Source organism: Balaenoptera physalus (assembly GCF_965194825.1).
Source record: "Balaenoptera physalus genome assembly, chromosome: 7".
Classification (NCBI taxonomy): domain Eukaryota; kingdom Metazoa; phylum Chordata; class Mammalia; order Artiodactyla; family Balaenopteridae; genus Balaenoptera; species Balaenoptera physalus.
In genome coordinates, this window is record NC_138886.1 from 50978636 (window position 1) to 50996245 (window position 17610).

Genomic DNA, 17610 nt, shown 5'->3' on the forward strand with positions numbered 1-17610 from the left:
TAGCCTCAAATCAGAGTGAGTCAGAGTTGGTGAGGCCAGGAATATCATTCCTCACCCTGTACGTAGCTCTGGACTTTCAGGCCCTTGCTTTAATCTCACTTCCCAACATGAGATGTAGAAGAGTTTTATATGGAAAGACAGTGTTAGCCTCCAATTCTTGCATGATTTGGTACTATCTTGGGTGAAATGTACTCAGTAACAAATTATGTTGGCAGAACGTGGCACATCCCTGCATGGAGAGCCTCGGATCCTGAGAAGGAAAGGCCCAAGTCTCGATGCTGGCTTTGTGCTCTGCCCCTTCACACTCTCAGTGACCCTGACAACAGGCCTCTCCTTCCCCATCTGGGGTAATTTTACTCCAGATAGATCCACTGGTTACAGAGTCAGGTGTAAGGTTCTATGGTACCATGTTCATCAAGTTCTTTGAGACCCTCCAAAGAAAGATACCATTAAAAACAAAAACAAAAACCACTAAATTACTTACAAAGAAAGATAACCCTCCCCAGTATCTTATTCCATCCATGGCGCAACTTTGGCAAATTATACCTGAAAATTCTGGGCAACTCTACACTGAGAAGCAGTGAGTTTTTCTTTGCTTCTCTACTTCTCCACAAAAGAAACATTGCAGATGGAACCAATGGTTTCATCTCAAGGAACCATTTCCTCAAGGACTCTGCTTCAAAACCCGGCTGAACTAGAGACCAAGGCAGGGAGGGGCAGCTAGCAGTGTAGATGGAAGTGCCCAACATTATAATGGGTACTTTCTGGTATTAAATAATGTTGCCTGGAGCTTTAACAAATACGGGGGTGAGGATATGGTTGTGCTGTTGCTTTTCTAAGTGAGTTTTTTGTTTTTTTTTTTTAAAGTGAGTTTTTAATTAGCTCTGTGCTTACAACTTGAGGGGGCTCTGCCATACACAGGCCAGCCCAGCTGTGTCAGTGTCCTCACTTCACTTTAAATTCAGACCAGCCGTGGCCCCTCCTCTCACAGTGGGCCATGCAAGCAACCTCAGAGAGGAAGCCCAGGGTAGCATCTATAGTGGCACCTCATGGACATGGTCCAACCCAGAGTTTTCCGAACACTTGGGAACCCATCATTTACATGAGTATAGACAAGGCTCTGAAGAGTTTGACCCGCTTGACTCTCACTCAAAATTTCCTTAACTGGTCTATACAAGGTGCCTCTCTTGAGGTTACCACAATCAAGAAACTGCAGAACAGTCAAGAGAGGCAAGTGGTTTCGAAAATGCTGGTCTAAACTCATAGATGCTTGAGAGCAATTTTTCTGTTTCAAACACTGCAATAAATGAGTTAAATCTGCTTAGAGTCACTCACAGTTTGTCCTTGATAGCTGGAGCTATCAATACACCTCTCTAGAAAGTAAAATCACCCCCACTAAAGCTCCTTAAGTTTTCCAGGAGCAGTAAGACACACAGTGCTGAGAGCACAGCTCCGTTCACGTACCTGGGGCTCCTGGTCATGACCACTGGGATCCCTCTCATAGCTTTCTGCATACAGTCTGATGGTGGCCCGCACACCACTGGAGGAACTGAGCCGGAAGATGAGCCGAGATGCATCTGAGAAAATGATCCTCAGGCCCTAAGAGCAAGAATATCAAAGGATGGATCAGTGAACAAATGAATACACAGCTAAAAATGACAAATACCGACCTTGGAGATTAGCGTATTCTTATCATCCAAAGATGCTCAGCATTGTGACAATTTATAATTGGCTCTCTACACTCACCAAACAGGACAGTGAGTTAAACCCAGAAGCTACTTAAGGTTATCTATTTGTCTCTATTCTATTTCTGTTGCCTTCTGGTTCATGTTGGGGGAGGGTTAGGAGCAAAACTATGAACAGATGCTCAAGTTCCCTTGGTCTGGTGATGTGGAAATTAGAAAGCAGTAAAGGTAACAAGGATGGGGTGATATTTAATAAATGTCCCTGGGGTAATACCTAGGAATAAACCTACATAAGGAGACAAAAGACCTGTATGCAGAAAACTGTAAGACAATGATGAAAGAAATGAAAGATGATACAAACAGATGGCGAGATATACTATGCTCTTGGATTAGAAGAATCAACATTGTGAAAATGACTATACTACCCAAAGCAATCTACAAATTCAATGCAATCCCTATCAAACTACCACTGGCATTTTTCACAGAACTAGAACAAAAAGTTTCACAATTTGTATGGAAACACAAAAGACCCCGAATAGCCAAAGCAATCCTGAGAAAGAAAAACGGAGCTGGAGGAATCAGGCTCCCGGACTTCAAACTATACTACAAAGCCACAGTAATCAAGACAGTGTGGTACCGGCACAAAAACAGAAATATAGATCAATGGAACAGGATAGAAAGCCCAGAGATAAACCCACACACATATGGTCACCTTATCTTTGACAAAGGAGGCAAGAATATACAATGGAGAAAAGACAGTCTCTTCAATCAGTGGTGCTGGGAAAACTGGACAGCTACATGTAAAAGAATGAAATTAGAACACTCCCTAACACCATACACAAAAATAAACTCAGAATGGATTAAAGACCTAAATGTAAGGCCAGACACTATAAAACTCTTAGAGGAAAACATAGGCAGAATACTCTATGACATAAATCACAACAAGATCCTTTTTGACACACCTCCTAGAGAAATGGAAATAAAAACAAAAATAAACAAATGGGACTTAATGAAACTTAAAAGCTTTTGCACAGCTAAGGAAACCATAAACAAGGCGAAAAGACAACCCTCAGAATGGAAGAAAATATTTGCAAATGAAGCAGCTGACAAAGGATTAATCTCCAAAATATACAAGCAGCTCATGCAGCTCAATAGCAAAAAACAAACAACTCAATCCAGAAATGGGCAGAAGACCTAAATAGACATTTCTCCAAAGAAGATATACAGATTGCCAAAAAACACATGAAAGGATGCTCAACATCACTAATCATTAGAGAAATGCAAATCAAACCTACAATGAGGTATCACCTCACACCAGTCAGAATGGCCATCATCAAAAAATCTACAAAAAATAAATGCTGGAGAGGGTGTGGAGAAAAGGGAACCCTCTTGCACTGTTGGTGGGAATGTAAATTCATAGAGCCGCTATGGAGACAGTATGGAGGTTCCCTAAAAAACTAAAAATAGAACTACCATATGACCCAGCAACCCCATTACTGGGCATATACCCTGAGAAAACCATAATTCAAAAAGAGTCATGTACCACAATGTTCATTGCAGCACTCTTTAAGATAGCCAGGACATGGCAGCAACCTAAGTGTCCATCGACAGACGAATGGATAAAGAAGATGTGGCACATATATACAATGGAATATTACTCAGCCATAAAAAGAAACGAAATTGAGTTATTTGTAGTGAGCTGGATGGACCTAGAGTCTGTCATATGGAGTGAAGTAAGTCAGAAGGAGAAAAACAAATACCGTATGCTAACACATATATATGGAATCTCAAAAAAAAAATTGGTTCTGATGAACCTAGGGGCAGGACAGGAATAAAGACTCAGACATAGAGAATGGACTTGAGGACATGGGGAGGGAGAAGGGTAAGCTGGGAGGAAGTGAGAGAGTGGCATGGACATATATACACTACCAAATGTAAAATAGAAAGGTAGTGGGAAGCAGCAGCATAGCACAGGGAGATCAGCTCGGTGCTTTGCAACCACCTAGAGGGGTGGGATAGGGAGGGTGGGAGGGAGATGTAAGAGGGAAGGGATATGGGGATATACATGTGCATACAGCTGATTCACTTTGTTATACAGCAGAAACTAACACAACATTGTAAAGCAATTATACTCCAATAAAGATGTTAAAAAAATAAATAAAATAAATGTCCCTGGGGCCAAATTTTGTCCCTTATGAAACTGCTGGATGCAGTCAGGTAGGCAATTTATCTATGACAGTATGACAAATTACCCGTGTTAAAGCTACTACCCCCACGTGACGTTAGACTTTGCTTTAAGTTCCTCTCTGTTTCTGTCCTCATTCCCACATTGCTCTGGTAGCCATGGAAGCCTACAATGAAATGCTCAGGACTGGAGCATCTGCCGGGTTCTGAGGGTTTCTGTGTACGTCCTCATCCTCTTGGTTCTCTCCTTCCTTCCTACTGGTAAGACCTGGCCACCAAGGTGGGGTCGGGACAGAGCTGTGGCAGCACCTCACACTGTTGTCCAGGATTTGATTTTTGGCTCGGAACATCACTATTCTCTATGCATCTCTTCTCATTAGTGGCAGCGACATTTTAAAAAGTATGACTGTAAGATCATGTTGTGACTTCTGTTGAAGGAAATTGGTTTTCTTAAGGCAACTGTTAAAGTTATTGTTATAAATAAGCATACTGGCAGGGGCCAGAAGAAAGAGAGCCAGGAACAAAATAATATGTCTGGTCACTTGTTACTTCTGAAAAAGTAGAAGTCTCAGGCAACTCTGATACCAGTCATTTTGCCTAAGAAATTTACCCTGGAAATGTCTCTGGCCTCAAATCCTGCTTGTTAAGAATAGCATTATTAAAAATATTCATACATGCCACGTGAACTTGATCGCTAATCTCTTACCCCCTCCCGCATCTGGTGATATCTGCTGGGAAACACTACGAGTCCATCTGTGTGGTTTTCTGCTTTTTAAGTTGTATAGGCATAGTTTGTTCCAATCCCCCCAAAAAAGCTTAGTCTCTTTTGGAAGGTTCAATGTCTGCCACAATTTGTGTAATAAAAAGGAGCCATGTCCTTTCCTGGCAGCCCATCACTCTGTGACACTAGCTATGCAAACAGGTTGATTTTGTCTGGGGTTCATTCATTAGGCACACATTTTACAGCAACCCTTAGGGATCTGGTATGGGGCTAAGCCCTGGGTATATGAAGATAAAGACAGTATTTGCTCTCCATAAGCCTGAAATATTCTATCACAATGAGCAAAATTATTTTCTTAACCACCTTATGCTGCTGGAGAAGTGAATAGTTAGGAAATTCCCAATAGAGCAAACAAACCAATTCCCTGCTATCCAGAAAGTATGGTAAACCAAATTCTGTTCAGACTGACAACGAAGCCCCAAAGGTTGGTTCCACCATTGTATTCACAGCCATGGTTTTACAGACTTCAAGGCCGAAGCCCTAAAGCACCTGTTGTTGCAGATACTAAATCACTTGAAGCCACCTCTTCTGACGACTTCCCAGACTTAACCCTTTAACTGACGACTTCCCAGACTTAACCCTTTAAAGTAGCTCCATTACACGATTAATTTCCCAGATTAGTTTATGGCCAGTGGGGGGTACTTAAGAATTCAGGCCATGATAAATCCTCAACATGTATTATGTGCTCATAGCTAAGCCCCTTTTACAGTGAAATCATGTTTTGTTTTGTTTTGTTTTTTCACTAAGTGTAGCCGTATCTTTGGCTGTACTCATGGAAGGTTGGTTAGAATCTGTATCGGGTAGCCTGGAATAGATTTTGCACTTGAAAAGATGATAAGGGAGTGAATAGCACACATCAGCCTGCTGGAAATAATCCAGTGTCTTCTCTCTTTCCTAAGGAACCATGAGATCTTAATAGAGAATCCATGTTGCTTTGTGAGACCTCCCAGTGAAGAGCTTAACAATTCTCCTTCTCCACATGGAACAAAAAATGTTTAGACCCAGCCCAGCTCTGTGCTGCAACGACCCTAGTTCCATGTCTGCTGAGCGTCACTTGGATGTGTGAATAGTTGTACTGGATTGCTTTGGGGTCTGCATGTTGTTCCAATGAGCTTAATGAATTTGTAACCTCAACATGAACCACGTTCTCTCCAGCATGTATCATCACCTGCTATCAACTAAGTAATAAGGCCAAAGTCACCACTGACCAAGACTTGCCAAGTTTCGAAATGTTCCATAATTCCAACAAAAGAGTACCAATAATATACTTGGCTTTAGAAAATTTTTTAGGTTAAACCAGGGGTTGGCAATATAGTTTGTCAGCCAAGTTTGACCTGCCACCTGTTTTTATAAATCAGGTTTTACTGGAACACAGACATGCCCGTTCACGTATGTGTTGTCTGTGGCTGCTTTTGTGTTACAACTGCAGCACTGAATTGTTATGACAGAGATCGTCTGGCCCACAAGGGCTAAAATATTTACTATCTGGCCCTTTACAGAAAATGTTTGCTGACCCCTGGTAAAAACTATTCCATTATCCACAACATGGAACACTTACCCTTCAACTCTACCCCAGAAAATGAAAAATATAACCATATGCCTATGGAAATCCCAGTAGAGAGAAACTATGAAGACTGTTATAAGGGTGTCCCCCAGGCACTGCACCTTCCAGTCATAGGTTCATCTGGACATATATTTGGCCCAAATCAACTTACTTCTGATCACCTACTCATGACGGAAATAGATTTATTAAATCGCATTTTAGTTTTATATCCTCATTTTTATTGCAGGGTCTGCAAGGCACTGTTATAAAATCCATTTTTTGCAGTCACTATAGGAGACTGTATGAAGCTCCACATTAGACATCTCCTCAAGAGCCAAGTTGTTAGGAAAGCCTTTCCTTCCCTGAGGAACTGGTATTTTGTTTTCTTTCTGACAACAAGAACTTTATAACTAACCATAGTTTCCTTTTTAATATGGCTGCCAGGACACTTAATGCCAAATTTGAGGTTCAGCCCAAGTGGATCCTTATGACTTGCATAATTTAAAATTTTTCTTCTTCTGTTCTTGACTCTCTACTCTTATTTATATTTTCCCTAGTCTTGATTTCTGTTTCTTATTTATATTCTAACAACTTCATTATGTGTGTTTGCTGCCACAATCCTCTTGAAGAAACAAGGCCCAGTGCAAATGAATAAAATAAGTTGCCTTTACATTCTTAACCCTAAAGTGTTGGAATCACTGAATTATGTCGTTGGGTCCTTCATTAGCTGATAAGCTCTGGGAGGGAAAACCCTTACGTTCCTTGTTCACCATTTATTGATACAGCCTAGGACAAGCCTGGTACACAGTAGGCCCTCCATAGACACTTGTTGAATGAATGTCATTACATGTCCAACAGCTGGTGTGAGTATCACTGGAAGGTCTCCTTCCACATACAACAAGGCCAAATGGAAACACACTCATATTCTTCACTAATGAACTGGGGCTACATATTCACCTTGAAGGGTAATTGTGAAAGATACTGTGTCTACTCATCCTTCATTTTTAGGGCAAGGGTCAGTTTTAGCTAAAAACAGTGGAGTTGAACCATGGTAAGTTCCTGTCCCCAGCTGTGTGATCTTGGACAAATCATTAGCTAGCCTATTAATTGCAAAATTTACTGCACACTGAAATCAGCTAGGGGTCTTTAAAAAAACTGTGGTACCTGGCTCTCACTCCAGACATTGTGATTTAATTTGTATGGGGTGTGACTTGGGCACTGGGATTGTAAAAGCTCTCCAGGTGATTCTGATGTGTAGCCAAATGCGGACAGCACTGTCGTAGTCTTTTTTTTCTAGGTCACCTCCCTCATGTACCGAGTGACTGACTATACCACATGTCAGTCTTAAGGAAGATGCCTTTAAGATCTGAGGTTTCTTGCATATACTACCATCAGACTGGGCTCTTAGGAGGCCATAACACAGGGGCCTAATAAAACATCATGTTGCTGCTGAGTCCTGAAAGCCTCCTCCTAGCGCCTTGTCAACAGCAGAACCACTAGAAGCATCTCCTCTTGAGCATCTGACATTAATTGCTTCTAGCACAATCTCCTAAGGAATTCCTGAAGCAACAGTGAAGGAATCCATGATACCACCGTAACCATAGCAGCTATAGGAGCGGGAACTTCCAGGATGACACAACAGCCCCAAGCTCAAAGAAGGGAAAAAGATGCCCTCCTCCATTAGAAGATAATGTTAAGTATGGGGTGGGGTATACAAAGGGCACTGCACTTCCAGCCCAGGGGAAACCCTTTGAGTGGCCATAGTTGTATGCCTCAGTGACCAGGGTGGGGTTTTGCCCACCTTAGCTCTGTGCCAATGAGAAAGAATTGTCAAAGAACTGCTCCACACAAAAATCCTGCAATCTGCTTCCAGTTATCTCTGTAGCATTTCTTTTCCTCCCCAGATTTGCCCCCTCTTTGGTTTGCCGTTTGTGGAGTTTGGAAACGATATAGGAATAACTAGAGAACTGGGCTAAAATTCTGGCTTGGCTTGTTAGCTGGCGGTCTTGAGTAAGTCATTTAAGCTCTCTAAGCCTTAGTTTCCTAAAAAGCGGATGAAAAATAATACACCCTGGCTTATTGGGTTGTTGTGAGCATCAGATCAGAAAATGCATGTGAAAAGTGCTTTGAAAATTATAAATCACTATATAAATAGAATTATTTTTCTTATGTTAAAGCTTTTAGTGAAAATGGTGCTATGCTCTAATTTGTCTAACTTTCCAGATTTTGCAAAAGATTGCTATATAAAGCCTAAATGGCGATGGTTTGTGGTGCAACGCTACATACTTATTTTTAAATTAGGCAGAATTAAGATTAATTTTATTTTTAAAACTTTGCCATGTCCTCTGAAATCACTACTAAATACAAAGATCTGTTACCATTTATCTTCTCCATATCTCCCACTGAACTGGCTTCCTGGCAATAAAATTCTCTTTCCTGGCTGGTCAATTTACAACCTTAAGGTCTTGAAAGGAGGACCTTAGGGTCAGCCAGGCCATCTCCTCCTTTTACTGAAAAGAACACGGAAGTCAGAAAACCTGCTCAAGGTAACACAACCAGTAAATGGAGGAGCCAGGGTTTCGGCCTACGTCTTCTCACTGCAGGCTTATAATTTTAGGTTGAACCATATGAAACCTCTGATAGCCATACACTGCTTCTCATGTGAAATATTTGAACAATATCTCATATGTTGTGTATGGTCCTGCAAACTGGCACAGAGCCTTTTGTAGGGTAGGTATCTGATAAATGTTTGATAAATGAATCTTGGGTTTTTTTTTTTTTTCTTTTTTTTTTTTAAGCCCTTGTGTAAATCAACGCAGGGAAATCTGCAAGTTGCTAAGTACAAGCAGAGCTGCCAGATGTGAGTTTGGAGACTATAGGACATGTTGCAGCCAGGCGGGGAAGGAGGAACTGTACATTACCAACAGTTATTTGGCAGCATCTGACCTAGTTGAATACCGACTTAGGAAGAGTTCCAGGGGAAAACAGCATATGGCCCTGAAATCTGGTACAATGTCGCATATACAGTCAGTTGGCCACCCCAGGCATATGAACCTGGAGACAGGACAGGCTTGGAAGAGAGAGACTCTGTGAGATTAACTCAGATGTTATCTCCCACAGGAAATCCCAACGATTTATCTGGAACGCTTCAAGGTGAAAATATCGCTGTGTAACATCTGAACCATATTTTGTAGAAGAAAGCATGCAGCTTATAAAGCAGAAGATTTGGATTGGACAGACATTTCTTGCCACGAAAAAAATCACCTAGAATTACCCCATTTTTCATTGTTGAAGTCATAGAGTTAGCTGTGAGCATGAGTTCACAAGTGGCCGAGCTGGCTAGCCCGTACCATGCCCTCACATAAATTACAAGCAATGCCCTCTCTGGGTGGACAAATTACAGAAGAGCATCTTTCCTCTTGGCTGGTCTGGATTTCAGCTTCTCCTCCAGCATTAGGCCCATGCCTTTGTGCAGTGCACTGACTACACAGCCATACCCAGCTGCCCTACCCTCGGGAGCAATTCTCATCTAGCCTTTTTTACAACCAACCAGCACTCTTGGGACCCAACAATTGCAGATAATTATCTGGGGAAATCAAGGTCAAATGGCTTCTTAAGTGCACTTTTACAACACACATCCAGCAAAAAAACCGCATTAGGTGATGAGAAGTGAAGTGGGAAGTGCAGACATAAACTAGTCCTCATCCAGAGTCCAACTATCAAGTCTGGAACAATGGAACTAGATCACACATGTTCCATTTCCCTGTGTCTTTGGCCAAAACGGCTGCTGATGCCTGTTCACTCAACACCAGGCCCGGTTCTGGGATATTTTGGATTCAGACATACTTTACCCAGACAACAGGCGTAGTTTCCTCCCTCAGTTCCTGTGATAGTTTGCAGCTTTTTCCTTTAACATTTATGTTTCCTGGTGATGGCTGCCCTCCTGACTACACAGACATTAGTATTTCAGTAGGAAGTAACTGGGATGCCATTCCAGAATGCTTAGATTCTTACCACACATCTTAGCAGGATTCTACTGCCAACATTTTAGAAGATAGCCCTAAAGCAATCAGTTATGTCAGGAGAAGGTAATTCATTATAGCAAAACTCCAACAAATCAGAAGCAGGGGAGTCAGAACTTCCCAACTAACCAAAAACAGTGTCTACCTCTCTCTGTTTCCAAATCAGCCAACGGGTCATTACAAAGCACTGAAAATATGTTTGGTCCTTGGAAGGCAAATAGGCAAAATCATAGGAAAAGTAGCCATTAGGAAAAATTTTTTTAATCCATAGTTTTCAAGGTATCCTACTAAGAGGCCCAACTGTCTCTATTTCCCACAACTACAGTGTTGTAGAATGAGCACTGGAGTTGAGAATCATAAACACAGCTATTGTAACATCCCATGGGGAACGTGATTGCCCATAGGAAACCCAGCTCTTTCTCTGGAAAGCTAAACAACCTTATAAGTACATATGATGGAAGAAAAGCATGTAGTCTGATAAGACAGTTTCGCCGGAGCCAGCTTCCAACCACTCTTCAGGACCCAGCTTACATATCATCTCCCCATGGAGAGCTTTCCAGAGCCCTAGTCTAGGTTTGTTCCTTCTGCTACGCACTTCCAAATAAGTGATTTCTCTGTAATATTGTTAAACAAACTCTGTAGTCATTACAAGTTTAATGTCAGTCTGCCTTCCCTGCTAGCCTGTCCTGTGTGCTGTTTTATCCTCAATGCCCAGGAAGATGACTGCATGTGGTAGGTGTTTGGAAAATAGTCATTAAATGGATGCAGACATGAATGAATCAAACTTCTACTACCTTCACCATGTTGTACTAAGGTGGGAAAGGAAGGTGTATTTATTAAGGGAAATTTTTTTAGACATCACAACTTGCAACGTAAAAAGGATTTTTTAACCCAGGTTTGATCACAGTATACATTTAACGATTACACCTCACTCCCTAAACATTTCTGTTACTCAACACAGGAGGACTGTTAATGGGTACTAACATTCAGATTTAGCTAAATTCCGTAGGTGGGATAACCAGTCTGACTGATGTGATTTCTTAAATTCTATTTCTAGATGCCCAAAGCACACTCTAGCAAATGGCATACTATAGGACAAGGATTGTTAATATGACAGTCTCTCAGTTGGTTCATTGATTGGTATGTAATAAAAGTTGAAGCTTGAAGTTAAAGGATGACCAGTTAACTCTGAGTAGAGAGCCCCTCTGGGGCCCCAGATTTTCCAGCTAAGACTGTTCAGTTGCCTTCACGTGAGGCCACCAGAGACGAGGCCTCAGTAAACTTCTCTGTATCTGTTGACCAGGAGTTGGCAACACCACAGTATATATTGAAGCACCACATGTCAGACTGAAATGTGATTTCAAGATTGCCAATTCACTTTCTTTATTATTTCTAAATATCAAAATTAAGAGGTACAGACACCTTCTTATATATTAAAATAACAACACTAAAAGCAAACTGACTTCAGAATCAGTCTTCAAAGTGTGCTTTTTCTCTGAACTAATTTCAAATGGTTCTCTTTTCCAGGTTAAGGACAACATCAAAATGTTTCCACACAGCCTGCATAACTTGAAGAGGTATTAATAAGCTCAAAGTCAGTCTGACATAATCAAATTGGATTTGGTTTTCCACATCAGCTAACTGGTATGCATTTATTTACATCAGTTTTTTTTTTTTAATATCAGCTGAACTTTTACTTGCAAATGACTTCAGCACTCATAGAATTTAATGATTTTTGATCTTGTTAAATAGAAATAAAGGAGTTGGATGAGACATAAAGAGAGACTTGTTTGGTTAAATATTGCTCCTGAAGTATCAAGGTTTCTCATTTCAAAGCTAATTTTCAAAATACAGGTCATAGTTCTGGACTGATACCCACCCTGGTGGCAATACGCCATCACTCAGTGCTGGTACCATTTGTGAAGCTGTCTTTCTTTCACAGCACCGGTACTGGAGCATCCCTTCTCCCAAAGCCGGGAGAGTCTCATAGTCAGGGCTAGAAGGATGAGATGGGGAGGACAACACTAAGAGATAATCTGGGTATCGATAATGTTCCCTGGGAAAGTGATAGTTGAGGGAAGAGAGAGCGCGCCAAGCACCATGGAAAATCTTGATACTTGCACAGTGAATCCATCCTTGAGGAAAGACTGGGCCACCCTTCATGCCTTAAGGAGCCATCTAACCTTTCCTCATCTCTCCCATCTCTTTATAAGGCATAAATCAAGAACCTCTTAAATTAGTCAGCAGCTTGATCCAACTGCTCCCCTACTCTCACAGTAGCTACTGGCTATTTTTCCCACTCGTATTTGAAGAAACCATCATCATTCATTCACGTGACTAGATTTGACCAGAAAATAACAAGTGACATATCCTCATGGGACCACAGAAGGATGAGCTGCAATTGTTGAGCCACGCCTCTCAATTGCTATTTCTAAATCAGAGCCTCTCTTGGGTTCTGTTTAATGGAAGGCACACATCAACTTTTCTCCTGGCATCCAAGGTCACAAAAATATCAGACACTCGGAGGCAGCCATGGTAAATTCCACGAGACCCGACAGGCCACAGTGAGGCCAGTGAGGTCCCTGGGAATTCACATCAGGGGATGAGTACTTCAGGGGGTTCCTTCTTGCTCTTTGAATGACCTCCACAGGATCTCACAGGCAGGATAGATTTTGCTGAACATTTCCACAGGAGTGGAGTGGATGGTGGGGGGTGGGTGGGAGGGATGGCTTATCACCAGAACAGGATTTTCATTTCATTTTGGATGGAGAAGCATTTCTTCTTTATCTCTAGAGATACATGTAAAACAGCTTTTTTTCTTCCCACGGTCTGTTTCCTGACTCTGACCTCAAATCAAGGACAAAAAGGAGACAGAGCTGCCTTAAAAAAACCTTTTTCTTTCTGAAGCAAAATGTATGTGTGATGGAGGGTGGGGGACCGTGGGGGGAGGCAGAGAAATGTGAGTTTGAATCAATTCACAGATAGCTCAGAAACTGACGGGGCCTTCCCGTATCTTCGCGTGACACCCTGCAAAGTTGTTGTTGTATGCTCTTCCCCACTGCTTTGCTTATCATTTATGGTTCTTTAAATGCCAAAATCTTTCTTTCCCAAGAATGCTCTTTTAACATAACTTATTTTAGTTAACCAGTTATTAATGTTTATTAGGTACTAGGACTTTATATATATTATCTGATTGAATTCTCCCAATGGCCGTATGAGTTAGCCACAATTACTATTCCTATTTCCACAGCCAGGAGAGAAAGGCATAGGGAGGTTGAGTAACTTGCCTAAGATCACCCAGCCAGGAGGTGGCAGAGCCGAAGCTCAAATCCAAGACAATCTGACTTTAAGACTATACACTTAAATGCCACTCATGCCCTTTCCTCAGACTGATATGCAGTCAAGTTAAGGATTCTGATAAGGGGGAAGGAACTGACATTTCTTGAGCATCAAATGAGTACTAGCTACTGCGCCTGGGGGCTTTATAAGTCTTTCTCCTAAAACCTTCTCCATAACCCTATATGGTAATTATCAGCATGCCCTCCCCCTCCCCTTCACTGTGTTGAGGTTCAAAGAAGTTAAGTAACATGCCCAAAGTTACAAATCTAGGCAGTGACAAAGCCAGCCTTCAAACCTACGTCTGTCTGACTCCAACATGACAGAACACTGGAGAAACCATAGCAATTGGCCTCTGACAGCAAACAGAGATGTTACATTATTATGTTTCCTTTCGGCTTTGCTAGGTGAAGCATACTTCTGTTTCTCCTTGTGGAGGTTAAGTCTCCTTGTATCTTAATTTTGAAATAACCCATAATATAGTAGACTATTTTTAAGTTACAGTATTCTATCATTGAAAAAACATAATAACAAGGGTTGGTGAAAGTGTGCAGAAATTGGAACCCTCATACACTGCCAGTAGGAGTGTAAAATAGTACAATTGTGTTTGGAGACTATCTGGCAGCTTCTTTAAAGGTTAAACATAGAGTTAACCATTTGCTCCAGTAATTCCACTCCGAGGTATGTACCCAAGAGAATTGAAAACCTACGTCTACACAAAAACTTACATGAATATTCACAGCAGCATTATTCATAATAGTAAAAAAGTAGAAACATCTCACATGTCCATCAACTGAGTGGATAAACAAAATGTAGTTTATCTACACAGTGGAATTATTATTCGGCAATAAAAATGAATGAAGTAGTGATATGTGGTATAGCACGGATATACCCTGAAGACATTGTGCTAGGTGAAAGCAGCCAGTCACGAAGGACCACATATTATATGATTCCACTTATGTGAAATGTCCAGAATAGGAAGACCTATAGAGACAGAAAGTAGATCATTGGTTCCCAGGGGTTAGAAGGGAGATGATAGCTAAAGAGTAGATGGTTTATTTTGGGGAAGGTTGATAAAAATGTGCTAAAATTGACTGTGGTAACAATTGCACAACTTTCTCTATGTACTACAAACCATTGAATGGTACACTTTAAATAGGTGAACGGTATGTTATGTGAATTATATCTCAATAGAGCAGTTATATATTTATATTAAAAAACTGCACCATGAAAAAAAACAATATTATGCATTTGATAGGCTCTCAAGAAATACCTATTGAATGAATGCACCAAAGCACTTTATGACTATTTAAAAATAATACTAGTTTATTTAAATTCAAATATGTCTTTTAGGAATGGATAGTTTATTTTGCAACAACGTTGCATAAACTATGCCCCAGACTCAACTGGCCCCGGAGGTGAATGCTGATAATACTGACATCCCACGAGTGCTGAAACGTGGTCCTCAGTGGTGAAAGTTTAGCAATGGCCACACCTGTGGAGGAATTTCCCCTCTGTTCCAACAGGACCAACTGTGGTGAAAGAACCATCTGTGGCTTGCGGACAATAGGGATGCCGCTGAGTGTTAACTGATCTCCCAAAACCCTCACTGAGCCAAACCCAGACCAGCAAGAATCTCTAGTGTGACTCAGGGCCACCAGCTAATGAAGGTATCACTTGGGTCCTGGAATCCAGGAAGATGAACAACTACCCTTCCTTTGTTACTTGAGAAACTCCCAAGAGCAGGTCCTGGTAGCACTTATCTATTTATGGTCACCTTTGAGGACAGATAAAAGAGTATGGGGAAAATATCAATAAATTCCAGAGTAAAAATAGAAACCAATATTCAGGGTTGAAGGGGAGGAACATAGAATAAATCAAAGTCCAAACTTGAGATCCAGTTGAGGAATTAGCCTGGTGTGAATGATTAAAGAAAAGCCAAGAAAAAAAAGCACCCAAATGCTGAGTGCATTGAAGAAGAAACAAGGTAGAGTATTAGTAGATTTAACAGCAAAACAAATGAGCTCAACAAACAAGCTCTGCATGAGTTGATATGGTCCAGAACCTACCAATGACTAGACATTACCTTCAAGGAATAGTTTTCAAGCCTTCCTCTCAGGGAACAAAAAACCTCTCAGGGGTACTTTAGAAAGCATGTATTTTACGACTCTTAAATTCTACAGTAACAACGACAAAATAAGTCTTGGATTAGGGAAGTTTGTTCTGAGGACCCTGTGTGAAACAGAAGTGAAAATATGGTACCAAACTGGAATAGATTATCTGAGACATGGAGGCTCAAAGATGCACATGTGCTGTGTGCTGGCTTCACATCTCCACGGATTCACTGGTATTATTTTGGGGAGGATTCAATCCAGTCTACAAGAAAGCATCCTTGTGCAAAACAAATCACAACTACAAAGCCTTGCGTAAAGGCTAGGAGTTTTTATATATGCTATTTCGTTCTATTTCTAAAACAACTCTGTGAGATAGATGTTTCACAGATGAGGAAGAAACTGTGGCTCAAAGAAATCCAACAACCTTCCCAACTAATAAGTGGCAGGGATAGGATTCAATTCTGTGTCTTCAAACTTCTTAACCACTATTTTCTCCACTACCCTACACCTTTCCAAAGTAAGACTGTAATGAATTTGTCCAGCCATGGAAGGCCTTCTAGAATGAAAGACTGACATTTTGATAGAGATGAAAGATCACTACAAAACTAAGCAGACCAGAGGGAGAATATTGCAAGAGTAACAGGAGGGTACTGGGCTTTGGAACATCGGCAAGTCAGGGGACCCTAGGGCAAGGACTATGTATGAAACACTAGTCAAAATAAAAATAGCAATATCTACCATTACATCTAGTCCCCTAAAGCCTACAGCTTCTGATTTATTTTGTTGTCTGTACTTGGTGAAGCACGTATAAGAAGATAAGAAGATAAGAATTGGGGGATTTTAGAATGGAACTTCTCTTAACATTACTCAGAGTGTCTTATTTAGACTATAAATGTTAAAATGTACTCCCAGAGTGGCCAGCATTGCCATAGCCAATAAATAAACAAAATCGAGAAGAAAAATAATGGTAATAGCTTTCAACATCTCTTATACAATTCACAGAGATGAGATCATAATAAAAGTTGTGGTTGATTTTGCCACTTATCTTTCATTTAATATAATTCTCAACCATAAATCTTGCTTTTGGGTTTGTGGGGCAAAATTTCCAATTGTTTCTTCCCCTACCAGGAGTAACAAACCCATCTGGCTAAGCTCCTATCATTGACATAAGGTAATGACATAAGGTAATAAAAAGTGAAACATCCCTGTACCTGGGGGTCCCAAGGAAAGGGATCCCTTGCTCTTGGAAACTTTTCTGAATCTGTCACCAGTCATGGCCACTATATAGAGGGACTGCAGGCTGCAAACATTTCAGAAAGAAATGTTGGGTCTAAATCTATTTGTGGTGTTGGCCCATCAGTTACCAAGTGGAAAGAATACTGGACAGAGAGCCAGGGCTCTGTATTCTAATCCACTCTCTGCCATTAAGTAAGTAGGTAACCTTCACCGAGGGCTTTCCTCTCTCCTGGCCACAGGGCTCTCATCTGTAAAATGAAGGGCTCAGAGTAGATCATCGCTGAAGATCTCTCCATTTGTAGGATATTTTTGCATCCCCACCGCACACCACCCCTCCTCTGCTTGATAACCTGTTCTGGCGATTTCATAGCAAGTACCTGTTTCTTGGTCACAGTGCCATCCACGGGGTCCACGTATTCAAAGCTGTCTGTCTTCGCCACACTGTAGACGTGGCTCCCCACAGCAAACTGCTGGCCGATGAAGGACTTGTCTGTGACCAAGGCCTCCAGGTCCCTCATGATGTAATAGGTCGTCTTGGGCTCTAACCCCTCATAATCAAACCTGGTGAGGGAGGAGCAGGACACAGGATAAACACACATCTAATCAGAGAACCAGCAGCTGGGTCGGCCTCTCAAGGTCATTTAATCATTGGTTTTGTTTAAAGAAGAACAGCACATGGAAGAACACGGAAGAAACACGGAAGAACAGC

General features: G+C 41.3%; 1 protein-coding gene across 1 annotated transcript in view; it reads right to left on the minus strand.

Moving 5' to 3' along the window:
* Window positions 1-17610, minus strand: part of PGM5 (phosphoglucomutase 5) — a 187201-nt gene that overhangs the window by 33801 nt on the left and 135790 nt on the right. The window contains exons 9-10 of the mRNA XM_082471002.1: window positions 17279-17462; window positions 1465-1599 (exon numbers count right to left, since the gene is read on the minus strand). Coding sequence (XP_082327128.1) covers window positions 1465-1599; window positions 17279-17462 — 319 coding nt within the window. The remainder of the gene's footprint in view (window positions 1-1464; window positions 1600-17278; window positions 17463-17610) is intronic.